The following is an 18,557-nucleotide window of genomic DNA, read 5'->3' as shown; positions in this document are numbered from 1 at the left end:
CTGTCAACAGTATTAAATGCCTGAGGGGTCCCACCCTCAACCTGGTCTCACGCCCACAGTGCTCTTACCCACCCCTGACTGCAGCTACAGCCCCCGTGCTAGTGGCTCTCAAATCCACCCAGCCCTGACCTCCCTCTGCAGCCTTACATCAGCACATCCCACGGGACCCTGACAACCCCTTTGGGTGTCCCACAGTTCCACAGACTTGGCATCCTTTCCAAATACATGTCCTTATCTTATTTCCAAAGAAGGAAAATCACACAGTTCTCCCCAATACAAATGCAGAGGACTTAGGAAATAAGGTTTTAAAGGGTATGCAGAAAAGCTTAGGGGCTTGTAATGACCTTCTGGAGATGACTTGGGGACAGTGTGAGAGGCCAGGTTCAGCATTAACCTCTCCTTCCTTCCAGATGAAGGTGTGTACCTCTTAGCTTCCTGTCCTTTTTCATACCATTTGCCAAATTGAATTTATTTATTTATTGAGACAGAGTCTAGCTTTGTTGCCCAGGCTAGAGTGAGTGCCGTGGCATCAGCCTAGCTCACAGCAACCTCAAACTCCTGGGCTCAAGCAATCCTGCTGCCTCAGCCTCCCGAGTAGCTGGGACTACAGGCATGCGCCACCATGCCCGGCTAATTTTTTCTATATATATTAGTTGGGCAATTAATTTCTTTTTATTTATAGTAGAGACGGGGTCTCGCTCTTGCTCAGGCTGGTTTCCAACTCCTGACCTCGAGCAATCTGCCTGCCTCGGCCTCCCAGAGTGCTAGGATTACAGGCGTGAGCCACAGTGCCCGGCCTGAATTTAAATAATTATTAATGTAATTGCTAATTTATTGCCTGTCTCTCCTGGTTTAAGCTTCTCAAGGGTAGGGATCATGTCCCTTTCACTTCTATATCTTTGGTGTCTACCCAATACCTGACATATAATAGGAGCTTAATAAAATATTTGTTGAATGAATAAATGAATATCCTTGTTCCTCAACCAAGATGCAGGTCCCTCTGGGGCCCTCAATCCTTTCCTGCCTTCTTATCCGAGTGGAGCTCTGTGCTTCCTTACCCTGAACCAGCATCCCACCACACCCTCTCCCCACCAGCAGTCTTTCTTTGGATGCTCCCATGCCCTGGGCTGCTTCATGGACCCATAGGTAATCTCAGGCCCCAAGTGCTGGGACTGTGCAGGGGGTTGTGAGTAGGCTTGCTGGGACTAGTGAATGCACCTTTGCCACCTGCCTACCTGTGTTCCATGCCTCCCATCCCAGAGCTGCTGGGCGGGGCAAGAGATCCAGGCCAGGTGGGTGATTGCTGAGTCAGCCTGAAGTGTGTGACCGGGATGATCAGGGCATGACCTCCATCCAGCCTCTTCTACCCATCCCCCCCACTGGCCAGGAAAAGATCAGACAAAGCACGGAAATAAATAAATAACTTAGAAATAATAAATAAGGGTCCAGCTCCCACGAGTGAGTACAAGGCCAGCTCCAGCACAGGCATTCTCAGCCATGGAACTGTAATGTGTCTCCTCCAAATTCTGCCCTCCACCCAGGGCCTGGGCCGGGGCTGGGGCCTGGGCCAGGCTGAGGCCTCAGCCACTGCTAGGTTCTCCGGAGGGGTCCTAGGTCCAAGGCCTGGCCGGTGCCAGAGTCTGTGATAAGTGGGTCCTAAGGTCTCCACAGCTGAGGTCTCTGGTGCCTGTAGGGCTGGGATCTGCAGGGTGAGGGTGCTGGGGCTTCTGGTCGGTCACCCTCCATCTGTCTCTCAGGGCTGATGTCCCTCACTCAGGCGGCTGAGGACTGAGGCCTCTGGCTAGTGTGGCCCTGCGGGAAGTCCCAGGCAGGAAGATTCACAGGTAAGGGGCCCATATGCACAACTCTGGAGAGAGCTCAGCCCAGGCAGCCGCAGGCGGTGGCTGAGAGGCGGTCCACGGTCCTCCAGGTGCTGTTGACGTCCATGAAGGAGACCGCTTCATAGCGCGTGGGTCGGCAGCAAGGCTGGCTGACTGGCCGGGAGCCCGGGGGCGGCCGCAGGGCCCCGGTGCCCAGCAGGCTGGCCAGGCTGAGGTCGTGCGGGGAGCGCGCACGGCGGCAGGAGCCGCTGCAGAAGCGGAAACGCACCAGCTCATCGGAGCTGTGGCCCAGGCCGAGCGCGCGCACCGGCACCAGTTGCGAGCGCAGGCGGCAGCCCCGCGCCCCTGCGGCCCGTGCGCGGCCGCCCCGGCCCCCGGCACGCGCCGCGCGGCCCCCGCGGGGAGGAGCAGACGGGAGCGCGGGGGGCGCAGGTGCTGGCCCGGGGTGTTGCGGAGGCGGAGGTCGCCGGGCTCTTCCACCGCACAATCTGGCCGTGCGTTCCCCTGGAACGAGACCGAGTCAAGCGTGGTGTCCCAGGCCAGCCCCATCCCCGCCCCGCCCCTTCGCCCGCTCACCTACCCGGCAGGTGGCCGGCGGGGGGCGCCAGGACTGGCGCTGGGCCTTCGCGGGTGGCGGGGCTGCCGGGTGCAGGGCCCAGGGAGGCCTCTGCGACGCTGCTCAGCAGAGCCAGAGCAGCCAGCGTCGGCCACAGGGCAGGCTGTGCAGAGACACAAAGTGGAACCTCAGGGAGAAAGAGGACACCCTGGTGGGTCGGAGAGGAGCGACTCAGGGAAGGGCTATCTTCAGGCTGAGATCAGAGAGGGGACTGGCTCTACCTGGATGGAGGGGAGCTCAGGGAGGGCTTAGGTTCATGCATAATGAGTTTGCTCCCAGGTAAGGAATCACCTGAGGGCACTGACCATCCATCCAGAGAAGTCCAGCTCCTTCTTCATATGCCTGACGCCTATTTCCCCTCCTATATCTGACCCCTGCCCAAGCCACCTCCTGCGCTCCCTCTGCAAACAAGCTATCTTTCCTCAACACCAGGTGGGAGTCACTGGGGGAACCACTTACCTGCCGCCTAGGCCATGGACAGTAGGACAGCGCAGAAAGGCCTCCAAGTCCAAGTTCCATCTCTGCCGACACCAGGAGCTCCCATCAGCCTTTGTTGACCTGTTCCCCCACCCTCCTCTTGAGACACCTTGTGAATTGAGAGATGAGTTATCTTTTGAGGGGTCATCCTTCCACCTCAGTAAGGAACAGGGGCTTGAACAGCTGGACTCAGCCCAGGAGAAGTAGCTGTGTTGAGAACCTTACTGTGTGGTAGGCGCTTTGCAGCTATTCCCTCTTTCAAAACTCCATGAGGCAGATGGCTTGATCTCCCTTTTCCAGATGGACAAAGCTCAGAGAAGCTCAGAGTTTGTCTAAGGTCATAAGGCTGGGCCCACATAGCCAGAGGGAAGGGAAGGTCCTCTTTTCCCAGAACCTTCCTGTCTGTGCTGTAGGGCTGGAGCTGCGATTGGCTGGAGAAGGTAGGAGCTGGACACACTTGGCCCTGCAGAGAGCCTTCGCCCCATGCTGTGGGGAGGAAGCTGAGGCCTGAGAGTTATCTGACGACAATGGGGCCCAGGCCTCACCTCTGCTGCCCACCCAGAGCTGCTGTACCTTGTTGCTGTGTGATCTCTGGTCTGGCCCCAGAGCTGCCTGAGTTCTCTCTTAGCACCAGAGATGTCCCTCCAGAGCCAGCAGATGGTGAGGGCTGTTGGGGCCTGGCCATGGCTTACTATGGCCACCAGAGGGCAGAGTCTGCCAAGCCTGCAGACTCAAAGGAGGGGTGGGCTTTTCTATTCTCTCAGCGGGAGTTGCAGGAGGCGCTCCCAGGAGGGCCAGCCAGGTTTCCACACCAGCCTCGTCTCTGAGAGTTGAGCCACCTTGGGAGCTTGTCTCGGTATGCCCCGATTCCAGCCTTCTATGGCTCTAGCAGCCTAGCCTTGTTCCTAGAAGTTTGTCCTGTGAGCCATCCTTCCTGATCCCAGCCAACCTTCCTGAGCTCCAACTGGCTGGCACACCCAAACACCCCTTTGGGGCCCCAGAGCCTTCACGAGCCCTCATTATCTGTCCTTCCCTTGGGTCCCAGCTGTCACCCTCACCCCTATCCCCAAGCACACAGAATGCCTGCACAGCATGGGACAGTCCTCCCCAGACCTTCCTGAGATGGTCCTCTGTCGGACCCTCCAGGTCAGACCAGTGACTTCTCACTGATGGAGGGAAAGCCAGGCAAGGCAACCTTCAGGGCCCTCTGCACTAGGGGGAGCCCAGGAGCAGGTCCCTTGATGGTAGCTCAGCCCTACCTCTCCCTCCCTGCAGTCTGGTGCCACTTGGTCCTCCAACCCTCCTCTCCCCATCCAGCAGCCGGCTACTCACCACGGGGGTCTTGCACCGTATTCTTCTAGGCACCTTTCCTGGGACCAGTAGTGGGCTTTCCCCTGCAGCTCAAATGGCTCATGCCCAGGGCTGTGCACCTGGCAACACCTCTTTTAGCCAAAAGTGTGGCCTTGGCAGCCAGTCAGCTCCCTGTAGTGGCAGCGGGAGCCTCACATTACAGCAGGCGGGCTGGGCCAGCACAGTCCAACAAGCGACAAGAGGGACTGAAGGGGCTGGGAGGGGCAGAGAGCTGCGCTGCGGGCCCAGGAGAGGGAGGATGCGAGAAAGGAGTGGAGGGGGATGGTCCTGCCCGCTCCCTCTAGCCCCAGGAGCGTCCATCCAGGGCTGGGACCAGGGATGGGCAGGCGGGCTGGTTTACCTCGGGTGTGGGGCTCCGGCTCGGGTCACAGCGAGGGCTGGGGCCCGAGGGACCTGCTGCTGGCGGAGCCCGTGGGCCGTGTCTGGGGGCCGGGCCCAACTCCATCCCTCAGCAGCCTCCTGCCCGCCACCGTCCGGTGTCAAATTCCAGCCCCGGCGTCACCGGATCCTGGGGTGGGGCCTGGAGCGCCCCTGCCCCGCCCCACCTTTCAGGGCTCACCTGGCCGCTTCACTCGCGGGATCCGCTGCCCCCTGGCTCGGCTAGGTACCCCTGAGGCCGGGGTAGAAGCTGGGAGGGGACCCCTGGATGCAGAGAGTGGAGAATTCGGGCAGCGGAGAGGCACGGAAACTAGTTCGTAGTTTGTAGACACGCGAAGTAGGGAGCGGGGAGACCCGGCGAGGGCGGGAGAGAGAGAACGAGGGCGGGGAGGGTGGGGGGACAGGCTAGTCCCTGCCTTGGGCCGCCGCCCACTGGTGCGTGCAGACCCGGCGGGGGGCGGGGTGCCCGGCTGGCTGCCCTGCAGTGACTGGTCTCTTCTCCACTGCTAGTTTGTTCTTTACCTCGATGGGTCGGTAGGCAACCCCACCCCGGGGGCGGGCGTTCAAGCTCTGATTCTGCTTTAGTCACCACTCCTGGGGCTTGGAGAGGGGACATACTTGCAAACGCGGGTGTCACTATGGCGCAGTGAGGGCAGTGTTCATAGAAGGGGGTGCGAGGGGTGAAGAAGGGGAGGGTCACAGAGGAGGAACATTTGAGCTGAGGCTTCTTCAAGTAGGAGCTGCAGGGTAGCATTTCAGATGCCTAACTGGCAATTTGGGGTGGGAGTTGGGTGAATAACATGGATGGAAAGGTCCTACTAAGGGGTCTTGCCCTTATCCTTATGATACCGGGGAACCTGAAGGGTTTTGAGTGGAAAGGTGTGGCCAGATGTATCAATAGTGGGTGACTGGCTGGAGCCAGGCAGGACAGAGGAGAAGTGGAGGTAGTCAGGAAGCTGCTGGGGAGAGGGTGAGGTCCGATGCCAGGTGTGCAGGGAGCAGTGAGGTTGCTGGCCCAATCCAAAACACTCTTGAAATTCAGTTGGTGCATGATTGGACAGGGTGAGGAGGTAGGTCTGGCAAAAGTATGCCTTTGGCCTGGGTGCCTAGGTGGAGGGGGTACCTTCTGGGCCCTGGGGCTCCCCAGAGGAGGCATAGGGGCTGCTGGGATCTGTGTTGGACATTTAGAGTTGGAAGGGCCTGTGAGTGGAAAGGTTCCTGGTGGAAATGTTCTGAAGCAGTTGGATCTGTAGCCCCGAGCGGGGTGGAGAGAGCGTGGCTGGCAATTAGGGACTGTGGACCAGATGACAACTGGAAGCTGCAGGTGGGGGAGAGAGTACTCAGGGAATATGTGTGGTCCCTGGCTGTACCCTGGCTATGCATCAGAGTCACTGGGGACCTTTAAAAAAACTACCCACATTCAGGCCTCCACCCCAGACCTGAATCAGAATTTGAGGGTTGGCATGTGCAGTTGTCAAATTCGCGCAGGTGATTGTGGTGCATGGCCAGGGCTCAGAACCTCAGCTTTTGCAGGAGTAGTTTCCTGCAGTGCTGGGGACTAGAAGTCAGGCTGCAGACACCTGCTGCTGATAGTGGGCTCTCTGCAGGCTCCACAGGACCCCTGTGGGACAGGAGGCCAAGCGGTGAGCAGCTTGCTCTGTTGCCTCCCGCAACTGGCTGCTCAATTGGGGTACCTTCCCTGGGGCTTTTTTAGCTGGAGCCACAACTTACAGGCATGCGGCCTATGCCTGTATAACTCCAGGGGTGCTCTGCAGGCAGGAGTACGTATGCTAGAGTTGTGCATCACAGAGGCCCTGCTTCCAGCGGAGTAGAGAAGGCATTTCTGGGTTTGCCTGTCCCTTAGCCAGTACCTTGCTCTCCTCAGCCAAGGAAGCTTCTGCCTGAGGACAGACTGCAGGAAGCAGGGGCTGGCGGGGATGTGGGGCATTGGTGGTCCTCGGGACAGCCAGGACTCTCTGTCCTTAGGGCACCAGTGAGAGGGCCTTGGACTGGGCTGGGCAGGAGAGAGGTGCAGGGCCAGATGCCCCACGTACTGCCACAGTGGCAATGTGTGGCAGAAAGGGATCAGATTCTAGGGCTCTAAGGGGGTGAGGTGGTGGGGGGATGTCCCTTCTAAAGTGCGACAGAGGATGCCTAGAACTGGGCTGTGTGCCTTTCTGTGTGGGAAGAGGCAGGCTGAGGGGAGAGGGTGTCCCTCCATGCTAAGAGCGTGAGTGGGCTGCGTCCTTCCCAGAGCACAGCCCAGGTGTCAGGAGTAGGGAAGGTCTGTGGGCCTCTGCATGCCAGGGGTTCAGCAGAGTATCTTTCCTGTGCTCGCAGCAATCTCTGTCACTGCAGAGCTAGAGCTGTGGTGACCCGGAGGCACTGTCTTGGGGCTGTGGGCTCCAATCTCCTGCCTCCTGGCTCCTCTAGGAGACACTAGGGCTGACTCTGGGGCAGGCCCTGAAACCACTGGTCTGTCTCCTCAAGGCAAAGAGGATACAGGACCACGTGGACAGGAGACGCTCCAGAGCCTTAGGTGGCCACCCAGGGCCCGCAGTTGACATGAGAAGTGAAAGGGACTTAGGAATCTGTGGGCTGGGGAGAAGGCCCTTGGGTTTTGCACCGTTGCTGAGGCCAAGGTTCCTGTTTCTTCCAGGAAAGTCACAGAATGCAAAAGGAGGCTGGACTCAGGGAAGAGCTTTATTGCTTCCATGAGGGCTGCCTGGGATGGCGGCCACAGCCTGGGTAAGGTCCTTGGGCCTCACTTCCCTCTGGTCCAGGCTAAAGGCAGAACCCAAAGACCTGGCAGTCTCATTGTTGCAACCCAGAACATCTGACAAGTTGGTCAGTCCATGCCTGGGCACTAGTGTATGGATCAGTTGCAGCTGGGGTGGAGGGGAGCCATTCCCATTAGGCTGAGCCAGGCCACATCTCTTGACTTTAAAGTTCTCTCTGATCTAGCCCGGGGGGCTGTCCTCTTGGCTGGGAAGGGATGGCTCTAGAGTTTCCCTGTGGGACAGCTAGGGACTGGTGAGTGGGAATACCCCATCTTCTCCCCAAGAAAGGCCAAACAGTGTCATGAGCTGGGGTGGGGGTGGGGGGGCTGGCATGAGATCCTGCCCAGACCCCTATAGCCCTGGAGCAGGGTACAGGCTGGTCATGGCATTCTCACCCTGCAGGGAGCTTACTGGTACCACTGCCTGATGGGCCCTCTAGTGGGCCCCTTTCTGTATAGCAAGTGGACCAAATTTGACATCTCCAACCTTATGTAAAAATAAATTATCCCTACCCTCCCCCAACCCAAATTCACAAAATGATAATACACCAAACACTGATTGGAGAAATGATTCCGGCAGCAGCCTTGCTGCCTAATGTCCCACCTCCTGCATGCTGGGCCTGCTGGGCACAGCCTTGGCCTGCTGGCCCTCTGGCTTGGCGGACCCAGGCTGAGTGGGGCTGAGTGCTGGTCTCTGGGCTGGCCTCTGGACAGGCACAGCTCTGGCTGCTCCACCAAGGCCTTGCTGCCCCTGGGGCCCCTTGGCACTGTCCTTCTCTGGGTCTGAAGACTCCTGCGTAGGTGGTGGTGGCTGTTGCTTGCTCCTGGTGGTGCCTGGGCCATCATGGCCGTGTGCTGGGCCCACTCAGATGCCACTGGTTAGGTCAGTGATGACACGTGCTTTCACTAGCTTCCGCAGAAACTCTTTCTCTCGCCGGATATTGTGTGTCCAGGACTGGAAGGAAAGAGATAGAGAAGTGATCAGGTGGGCAGCCCAGATGGCTGCTGGGACACAGCCCTGCCTTGAATGCCCCTGCCCAGGCTCAATGCCCTCTTCCAGTCACCACCCTCCAATGCTCTGTGACTGTGCAAATCTGAAGGCAAACACTTATAACCAGTTGTGCCTACAAGATAATGATGACTCTGCTCTAGGTGTGCAACACTCATCCTTCTCCCTTCCCAAGACTCGGAAAAAACAGCCTTTGTGCCCCTTTCCGTGCCCCAGAAGAACTACGCCTCTTGACATCCTCCCAGTCCTGGGAGGTATAATCTTCCCAACCACCTTCCTTAGTGCTAGTGGAAGGACCTTGTTCCCACAGACTTCAACCCACTTCTTGTCAGGTACCCACTAGGTCCTGGACACCCTGAGGGCAGGCATGTGAGTCACCTAAGTCCCACAGCAAGGGGTGGCTGAGTCATTCTCTGGCCTGACAAAATCTACTCAGGCCTGGGGGCAGCTGATGAAATCCTGCCTCCCAGAGGAGCCAGGTGACTTGAGAAGAAACTAGTCTTTTTAAAACAAAATTTTAAAATAATTTTTAACTGACAAATAATAATTATATATATTTATGGTATACAATGTGATCTTTTGATATGTGTACACATTATGGAATAATTAAATCAAGCTAACATATCAATTACCTCACATACTTTCTCAATTTTTTGTGGTGAGAACATTTGACTGTCATTAAAAATAATATCTTATATATTTGAAAATTGCTAGAAGAGGATAATCTTATTGTTAATGTGGAAATTACAAGGAAGATGCTGCTTTCTAGGGCATTCCTGGGGGAAGACTGCACTCAGGATAGGTTCTTTCCTAGCCCCAGGGCTCTTACCAGGAAGCTTTGATGAAAAAGGATTGATTGAATAAATGAAGGAATGAATGCCAATATCCTCATCATATTAATAATTTGTACTCGATTGACCTCTGCTGCATTTGTCAGCATTGAACCTCACAATAACTACATTAACAGCTACATCTCACTGGGGCTAGGAACTTAGGGCTCTGTCCAGCCCTTATTCTGATCCAGTTAACCCTCTCCAACCTTCCACACCTTTTCCATTGGAAACTCAGGCAGTCATCAGCAGAATTCCCTATACTCCTCTTTTCTAAACACTGCCTTCAACTTCTTGTGCTAACCACAAGCCCAGATGCCCTGAGGACAGCACCCCCAGACCCCTCTCCAGTGGTGGCTGTTTCTTCCCCCACTCTCCACAGCACCTGAAGGTGGGCAGGGTCTTCCTCATACCCAGCTGTCTCTCCAGACTCCCTAGGAACCCCCACCCCCCAGGCTCCTGTCATTATACTGTGCCGTCTGCAAATTGCCCTCCTTCTTTCAGACCCCTGGGTGACTCACCCCCATTCTTTGAAGATTCATGCATCTGGCTCACGGGCTCTCTTTGAGGGCAGGGACTGTTAGGCACAGAGTAGGTGCTCAATAAATATTTGTTTAATGAAATTAGATTTTATAGATAAGAAAACAGAGGCTTGGAGGAAAGCAGGGCCAGGAGTCAAGCCAGTGTAGACACTGAAAGCCTCATTCCATACCCTGCACCCTCACCACTCCCCGGGGCAGAAGAAATAACCAGTCTAATAGGTCAGGGTCAAGAGCACCCTGTAGGAGCCACTGAGGGTTAAAGGTCAGCAAAAAACTGTATAGTTGATACTAAGAAATTATTGTTAACTTATTTAGGTGTGATAAAAAATAGTCTTGTCTTTTAGAGAAATGCAATGAAGTATTTATGGCAGAAATGACGTATCTAGGAGCTGTTTCCAAATAGTCAGTGGGGTGGGAGCACGAGAGGAAGAACAGATGAAACAACACTGGCCATGTGTTGATAACCGGGGAAGGTGGGGACAGGTATGTGGGAGTTCATTTTATCATCCTCTACACGTATGAATACATTGGACAGTTTCCATCATAAAAAAGTAAACAAACAAGTCTGCCCTGGGGTATAGCTCTCTCGGACAGGCAGTACCACCCCTCTGGTGCTCTTTTCCTAATTCCTCCTTCCACGCAGAAAACTTGTGCGTTTTCCGGAGCTCTGCACTGGCTATGGCTGGCGTGGGATTCTGGATATCATGGGCACCAAGCCTTGAGGACCCTTGATTCTGGATGTGGACGCCCACCCGCACCACCCTACACTCTCAGAAGGATCTCCCTGTGACAGCTCTTTTTCAGTCTTTATCTTTGGTTCTTTTTCCCTCACCCAGTCATTAAATATTGGTGTTCCTAAGGGTCTGTCCTGACAGTCTGTACTTTTTACTCTTTGTCTTCTTCCTGGGAAATCTCATCATGCCCTCCTTATATCTGGACAAGCAGGTGTGCTCACCACTCACAGATCTCCATTTCTGGCCTGACTTCTCTGCTGTGTGGCAGACTCCTGTACCACCCCACTTCATCTTTAGCTACTGCTCAGTCTCCCTCCTTCCCTGTCATCCAAATGTCCTGAGAGGGTCCTTACCACGAGCAACACCTGTGGTCCGTTGCCCTCTCTACTTACTGTTCACTACTGCCATCTAGCCCTTACTAGATTCTGCCACTCTTGGAACTGTTCTCAGCACAGGCAGCACTGGCCTCCCAGCTGGCACATCCAATGACCATTTCTCAGCACTTGTCTTACTGGGCTTCTCTGTAGCACCTGACATTGGAGACACTCTCTTCTGGAAACACTGCTCCTTTGGTCTCCATGATGCTATGCCTTCCTGATTCTTCTCTACTCTGTCTCCTTTACAAATTCCTTTGGCATCCTTATACATCCCCAGCATTCAATCCTTGCTCCACGTGTCTTCACATCCCACACACTCCTGCTGGGCCTGGTGAATGAGCTGATCGGGTGCAGGTGAAGCCAGAGCGATGAATGGTCCATGTGGCTACTGAAGACACCCCAGGTGACAGAGGGGCCCTAAACCCAGGCATCAGCATTTTCAGTGAATCCCCATGCAGGGAGTTGGTAACAGTGATGAGTAGGGGTAAACTATTAATAACAGTGGCTAGCATGTATGTTTCCTATGCGGCGGGCCTTTTTTACACATTGCCACATCTGATCTCTTCCAAGCCCCAGGAGGTAGATGCTATTATGATCCCTTCTCTAGATAAGGAAACTAAGGTCTAGAGCAGGCTCTGAACCTAGGGCCTGAAGCCAGCTCCTCTGATTGGAGAACATAACACTCTTAAGCACTCTGTGTGGAGGGTGGTACAGCAGATGCCATGGGCCTCAGAGCCAGAGAGATTTTACATGGTGAGGGAGGGGCAATGGCCTGAAAATGGACATATGGCAGGTGGAAGGAAACCAACAGCTTCCACCAGAGAGTGCGTCAGGGAAGGCAGGTCCTTCTACCTCACTCCTGCACTGAGGCAATCCCCGGGCCCTACTGATTTAAAATCCCGTCTCTTGCCTCTGTCTTCTCATCGCCATGGCCAAAGATCAGGTTCAGGAGTCATCATCTCTTGCCTGGACTGTGGCAACGCCTCCCGAATAGCTTGTATTTGTGCCTTGCCCCTCTATTTCACACTGCAGCCACAGTGAGCGCACTACTTGCTAATCCACAGCTGAGAACTCTCCCATGGCTACCCACCGCCTTCACAGTAAAGTCCCAACTCCTTCCCGTGGCACAGAAAGCTCCTTATGACCTGGCTACTGCCTATGTCTGAGGCTCTCACTCTCTGTACTTAAACTTTTACATAGAGTTTACATGAAAGGAATATGTAAGAGACCAAAGATATAAGTAAACAGAAGCCAGGAGGCAGATAAAAGCTGTGTGAGCAGTCTGGAGTGGATGCCAGTCAGGGACAAAGCAGCAAGGAGATGTGCAAGGAGAGGCAGAGATGGGAGATGGACAGGGCCATGGTAATGATGAAGCAGGGTTGGCACCACTGCCGAGGGGGACAGGACAGTCCTAGAACTGTCTTGGACCCAGAATGAGCTTCTCAGTCCTGACTCCCATCTAGGTGACAGAGGGCCCAGCTAGAAGGCTGTTTCCAGTTTTCTGTGAGATCCCCAAGTCCTTTATATATCCATGAAATAACTTTCAACTGCTTGAGGTAGCCTGAATAAATCTGCTATAGACAGAATGCTTGCACCCCCTAAATTCACATATTGCAACCTAATCCCCAATGTGATGGTATTTGGAGGTAGGGCCTTCGGGAGGTGATTAAGGCAGAGCTTCATGAATGGGATTAGTGCCCATTTAAAAGAGACTCAGGGGCACTTCCTCACCCCTTCCACCATGTAAAGAGAATCTAGGCCATCTAGGACCCAGAAAGTGGTCCTTACCAGAAACCAAATCTTCCTATGCCTTGATCTTGGACTTTCCAGCCTCTAGGCCTGTGAGAAATAAATTTCTATTGTTTAAAAGCCACCCAGTCTATGGCATCCTGTTATAGATGCCCGAATGGATGAAGATACAACCAAAAAAGCCAATAAAATATATAGGTGGTAATGGATGCCCTGGAGGGAGATGTATCTCCAGAGAAACATGTAGAGTGAGAAGAGAAGACTCTCTGGGCTGGAGCCTTAGCTAATGCTGGTTCTTAAGGGGTATGTCAGAATCCATGACACTGAGAAAGACAATGAGAGAAAATGGCAAGTGAAATAAGAGCAACACTAGAAATTACTGACTCAGAAGTTTAAGCAGAACAGAGTTTCAAAGAGGAAGGAGTGGTCAACACAAAGCATTTCTGAGAGATCAGGAAAGATGGTATGTGTCCACTGGATTTGGCAGCCTTGAGGTAGGTCACCGGTGACCTTAGTGAGAATTGGATGAGGTCCGGGGAAGCCAGCTGTGAGGGGTGAAGGGCCAAGTGGGGGTGAGGAGTACATGGGGGGCGGGGGGGGGAGCAGTCCAGCAGAGCTGCATGGCATCCATTTTTTCATTGGGGGAGGGGAGGGAGTGTGGGCAGCTGTGGAGAGTGGACAGGTGAAAGAGTGGAGAGTGGAGAAGGACAGGTAAAAAGATTGACAAGCAAGAATGAGTGCTAGCTGGGACCAGAGTCCCTGGATTTACAGAAATATGAACCTTCACAGATGGGAGATTTCCTCCAACAACCCCAGTCACTGGGATGTAGCAGTGGAGGAGCTGTTCCAAGCACTGGCCTGAGATATCCAGGTTTCAGGCTGGGATCAGTGGAAGGCTAGTGGTTGGAGCTGACGTGTGGGAAGAGGGGTTCAGATTTTCCAAATGGGATCTGGGCTGTGAAGGAGAGATGCCAGGGGAGGCTAACAGATAGGGTAGGAGAACTTTAACACACCTGTCCACATGGATCACCTGGGAAGCAGTTCTGGGTGATAAAAAGCTTCAGTGTGTGGCCATGGGGAGGAGTAGGGGTACAGGGTGTCCTGAGGCAGCAGCAATGTTTATTTGTGGGTTGTCTTGGGGGCAGAGAGGTCCTCTAGGGGAAGGCAGGAGTTGCAATAGAAATGATGACTCTGAGCTGGTGCCAAGACTGGTGTCTGATGGCTGGGAACACAGCAAGGAGAAGGGAGGTGCAGGACAAGGGTGGGGGTGGGGTCCCTGGGGCCGTTGTTGAAGGGGAGAGGACTGAGGGAGAAGGTGCTGGGTTCCGTGGGAGGCTAGGGAGACGGGCACGTAGGATGCTTGGTGGTCAGAGACCAGCATGCAGGGACGGACCTTCAATGACACCACTTGGCTGAGGGTAGGGCAGGACCTGCTGGGGAGCTCTGAGTGGCCAGACCAGCTGCTGGCTTACCCCTTTACCATTCATTTGAGCACATGAAGTCAGAGCCTGTCTTTTGTGCTGGAAGTACCTCCTCCCTCAGCCCTCACGCCATGCCCAGCTCGAACCTCTTTGATGGCTGCCATGCGCACGGTCTCATAGTAGTGCAGGGGTGCGTTGGGTGTGCTCATGTCGTAGCCAAAGCCTGCGACTGCCACCTCATCACAGCCGTGTAGCGCCATGGTCACTGCAACGCTGCCAAGGGTCGGGATGTTCTGGAAGAAGGGAGGAGAGGAGGCATGTAGGGTTTAGCTGCAGGGTTGAGTCGGCTGAGACCTCAGCCAAGCTTTCCAGAGTTAATCCCCAATCCCAGGGACTGAGCCCTCTTCCCCAAAACTGTCTTGCAAGAGCACTGCCACCACCCTGCCACCCACTCCTTCCGTGCCGAGGCACCTCTGACCCAGGTCTCCTCCCTCTCCCAGGGGCCCAGGTATCTCACCCCCCGGCCCATGAGGCCGTTGTTGAAGGGCAGGCCAATGAGGGTGAAGGCAGCCTCCTTGATGAAATACGGGTTGAGGATGCGAATCTCAGGGGGCTCCTTGGGCACTCGAGTGGCCACAGATTTCCAGAAGCCATCTGATGCGCTCTGTGGAAACAGCAAAAGACAGATGAGCTGGGTACAGCTGGGATGGGTCTGTGGGAGTGGCAGGGACCCCAAGTGTGGACAGATAAATGAGAAGTGAGGTGGCGGGTATGAGGTGTGTCATGGGGAGCCTGGGGCCTGTGGTGTAGGAAGCCCTTTAGTGTGGGGGGACGGGAGTGTGTGACAGAGACAAGGGCAACTGATGGCGAGGAGCGAGCATGTGGTGGGGCAGGGCACAGGGCGTGCCTGAGGGAGCTCTTGGGCCAGTGGGAAGACCCAAGGGTCCCGCTGTCCTCCCTCCCCGTTGCAGCAATGAGGGGCCTGGGTGTGCCTGCCCTCTCTCTTGTGCCCCCTCCCCGCTGCTGTCTCCACGGCTCTCAGTCAGCTGTTCTAAGTGGAGCTGGAGGATGGAGACGGGATGTGAGCTAGCACAACACAGCAGAGCAATACTCAAATCCTGGCTCTGCCACTGACTAGATTTGTGTAACTTTGGGTAACAAGCTCTCCAGGCCTCTTCTTTAATTGTCAAACAGGATCATTCTTTTCTCAGAGATCTCGGCGCTGTACTAGAAGGGTATCACCTCTGAAACCTGATATCCTGGTGTCCATTCCTGGGCCACAACTTCCTCTCCTTCCAACTCTTCCCCTTCCCCCTGCCCGACCACATGGAGGCCTCTAGCCCTCAGCCTTTTCTGTTCAGCACATGAGCCCTTCTTCATCTAGACCCGGAAGCGTATCATGTCAGCTGCACTTTTGTGAGCTGCCCCAATACTCTGCCCTTGTCCTTCTATTACCCCAGCCTAGGGATCGATCCATTTGCCCCCTTTTCTACCCTTACAAGCGGGCTCCTGAACACTGCTGGAGGAAGGTACAAACCAACCTTGCAGACTACAGGCATTACCTATCCATGGGCTCCACGTTGGTATTTCAGTGAGTTTGCTATTTTATTTTAGATAACCTAAAAGAATCAGCCACTACTAAAAAGTCAAAAAACAATAGATGCTGGTGTGGATGCGGAAAAAAGGAATGTTTTTTTTTTTTTTTTTGAGACATAGTCTCACTTTGTTGCCCAGGCTAGAGTGAGTGCTGTGGCGTCAGCCTAGCTCACAGCAACCTCAAACTCCTGGGCTCAAGCGATCCTTCTGCCTCAGCCTCCTGAGTAGCTGGGACTACAGGCATGCACCACCATGCCCAGCTAATTTTTTCTATATATATTAGTTGGCCAATTAATTTCTTTCTATTTATAGTAGAGACGGGGTCTCGCTCTTGCTCAGGCTGGTCTCGAACTCCTGACCTCGAGCAATCTGCCCGCCTCGGCCTCCCAGAGTGCTGGGATTACAGGCGTGAGCCACCGTGCCTGGCCTGAAAAAGGAATGTTTATACAATGTTGGTGGGACTGCAAATCAGTACAACCTCTATGGAAACCAGTATGGAAATTCCTCAAAGAAATATTAATAAAAGTAACCTACTATCCAATCAAGTAATCCCACTAGTAAGTATCTACCCAAAAGAAAAGAAGTCATTTTATAAAAAAGACAACTGTACTTAAATGTTTATTACAGCACAATTCACAATTGCAAAGATATGGAATCAACCTAAGTGCCCATCAATTCACAAGTAAAGAAAACGTGGCATGTATATGTGTGATAGTGCACATACCCACATACTATGGAGTACTACTCAGCCATAAACAGGAATGAAATATCTTTTGCAGCCACCTGGATGGAACTGGAGACCATTATCCTAAGTGAGTATCTCAGGAATGGTAAAACAAACACTAATAAGCGGGAGCTAAATGATGGGCACACACAGGTACAGAGATGTAAAGAACATTGGAAACCAAGATGGGGGAAGGTGGGAAGAGGGTGAGGGATAAACACTTACCTATCAGGTACAATGACTCCTCCCAGATTAATGTACAGGCTTAACATAATTCTAAGAAAAAACCCAGTAGGATTTTTGAAATTTATCAAAAGGATTCTAAATATCCATTCAAAAGATTTAAAAGGTAAAAATAACACCTCCAAATTAAAAATTAAGTATTAGAGTATATTATGGGTTTGTACCTATTACAATAGTGATTCACATATAAGAATCAACCAGGATAGCTCAGAAGTAGATCAACACAGGTGTAGGTTATGAAAAAGGAAACTTCACCATCAATAGAAACAAGTGATATATGAAAATTTGCCATTTGGGGAAAAGATCCATTTACTTTCTCTCCTCACACCATATACAAAATAAGTAAGTACAAAGAAATTAAAAATAAAAGGAAATTTAGATGTATATTTTATCATTGAATTTTCTAAATATTAGTGCAATGGAAGAAGTTAAAAGATAAACAGATGTTGACTTTATAAACATTTTAAAGTGCTTTGGTACATCAAAAATATAATAAACAAAATTAAGAGGGAAACAAAAGAGTGGGGAAATTTTTATCACAAATAATAAGTAATGTATATTTTAAAACTCATGAAAAATCAATGAGACCCCATAAAAATGGGGAAAGAAAATTTAAAAAAAAAAGTTAAGAATGAAAAAAAAATTCAATTCACTAATGACAAAGAAATGCACATTAAAATAACAAGATATTATTTTTTCCCCACTGAAATATGTCTGTATGTGGTATGTGGATATACATTTTAGTGCTTGTGGCAGCATGCTGAGGTAGAAGTCGCCTGCGCTGCTACAGGAGTGAAATTCAGTGCGTCCTTTCTAAGAAGCAATCTGACAATATATAGCAAAGGCTTTAAAGCTGTTTATATCTTATGACCCCCAAATTTCCCTTCCAAAAGTCATCAGAATGGTAAAGACCTTTGTAAAAATCTGTTTATTAGGCCGGGCGCGGTGGCTCACGCCTGTAATCCTAGCTCTCTGGGAGGCCGAGGCGGGCAGATTGCTCGAGGTCAGGAGTTCGAAACCAGCCTGAGCAAGAGTGAGACCCTGTCTCTACTATAAATAGAAAGAAATTAATTGGCCAAATAATATATATAGAAAAAATTAGCCGGGCATGGTGGCGCATGCCTGTAGTCCCAGCCACTTGGGAGGCTGAGGCAGAAGGATTGCTTGAGCCCAGGAGTTTGAGGTTGCTGTGAGCTAGGCTGACGCCACAGCACTCATTCTAGCCTAGGCAACAAAGCAAGACTCCGTCTCAAAAAAAAAAAAAAAAAAAAAAAAAATCTGTTTATTACAGTGTTATTGATAAAAGTGAAAAACCAGGAAAACAAATCTAGAAGTTTGCAACAGAGGTTTGGTTAAATGATACATGATACATCTATGTAACAGAACGTCATAGCCATCAAAATTATGTTTTCTAAGAATTTTGTCTCATGATGCACCATGATTTCTGTAACCGATCCTCTGTTGTTTGGACGTCTGAATTGTTTCTAGTTTCCTCAGATCTGTTCTACCTCCTGTGTTCCCTCTCCTCTGCTGACCATCTAGTCTTCCAAACCAGAAACCTGGGAATCGATTTTGGATTCTCCTCCAACTTTCCAACCCATCCTGTCTTACCCAATCCATCCAGTTCTTTGGAGTCTGTCTTCCTGGAATCCCATAGGTCCATCCCTTGCTCCCAAACCCAGTGCCACCCCAAGTCCAGGTCTCAACATCTCGTCTGGACCTTCCCAGTGACTGCCATTGACAGTGCCTGTCTTGCCTGCTGAGCACCTACAGCCCAGTCCAGTGACTGGAACATAACCGACACACAATAAATAACTGCTGAATTCCATTCATTTATTCCACAAGCATGTGATGAGACTCTAGAATGGGC

General features: G+C 52.5%; 2 protein-coding genes across 6 annotated transcripts in view; both read right to left on the bottom strand.

The window, feature by feature from the left end:
- Positions 1-1,408: 1,408 nt before the first annotated feature.
- ARTN (artemin) lies at positions 1,409-3,170 on the bottom strand. 2 transcript variants are annotated; one of them, XM_012775894.3, is made up of 3 exons: positions 2,917-3,170; positions 2,422-2,584; positions 1,409-2,345 (listed from the first exon to the last, which is right to left on the bottom strand). In XM_012775894.3, the coding sequence occupies exons 1-3, from the start codon at positions 2,974-2,976 to the stop codon at positions 1,879-1,881; spliced, it is 690 nt and encodes a 229-aa protein (XP_012631348.1). In that variant the 5' UTR covers positions 2,977-3,170; the 3' UTR covers positions 1,409-1,878. The 2 variants fall into 2 exon arrangements, with proteins under 2 accessions (XP_012631348.1, XP_012631350.1); XM_012775896.3 differs by having other exon boundaries at positions 2,422-2,560.
- A 4,198-nt stretch (positions 3,171-7,368) lies between these two features.
- The window catches only part of ST3GAL3 (ST3 beta-galactoside alpha-2,3-sialyltransferase 3), a 193,899-nt gene continuing 182,710 nt past the window's right edge, over positions 7,369-18,557 (bottom strand). For 2 of the 4 annotated variants that reach the window (XM_012775885.3, XM_012775889.3), the window contains 3 exons: positions 14,642-14,788; positions 14,271-14,417; positions 7,369-8,417 (listed from right to left, as the gene is read on the bottom strand). In XM_012775885.3, coding sequence (XP_012631339.1) covers positions 8,328-8,417; positions 14,271-14,417; positions 14,642-14,788 — 384 coding nt within the window. In that variant the 3' untranslated portion in view covers positions 7,369-8,327. Of the gene's footprint in view, positions 8,418-9,822; positions 9,879-14,270; positions 14,418-14,641; positions 14,789-18,557 lie in introns of those variants that run through there. The other 2 variants (XM_012775890.2, XR_012914863.1) reach the window with 2 other exon arrangements.

The sequence above is a fragment of the Microcebus murinus genome, chromosome 2 (genome assembly GCF_040939455.1).
Source record: "Microcebus murinus isolate Inina chromosome 2, M.murinus_Inina_mat1.0, whole genome shotgun sequence".
NCBI lineage: Eukaryota > Metazoa > Chordata > Mammalia > Primates > Cheirogaleidae > Microcebus > Microcebus murinus.
The sequence above is the reverse complement of the archived record's forward strand: the minus strand, read 5'-3'. Positions and strand labels throughout refer to the sequence as shown.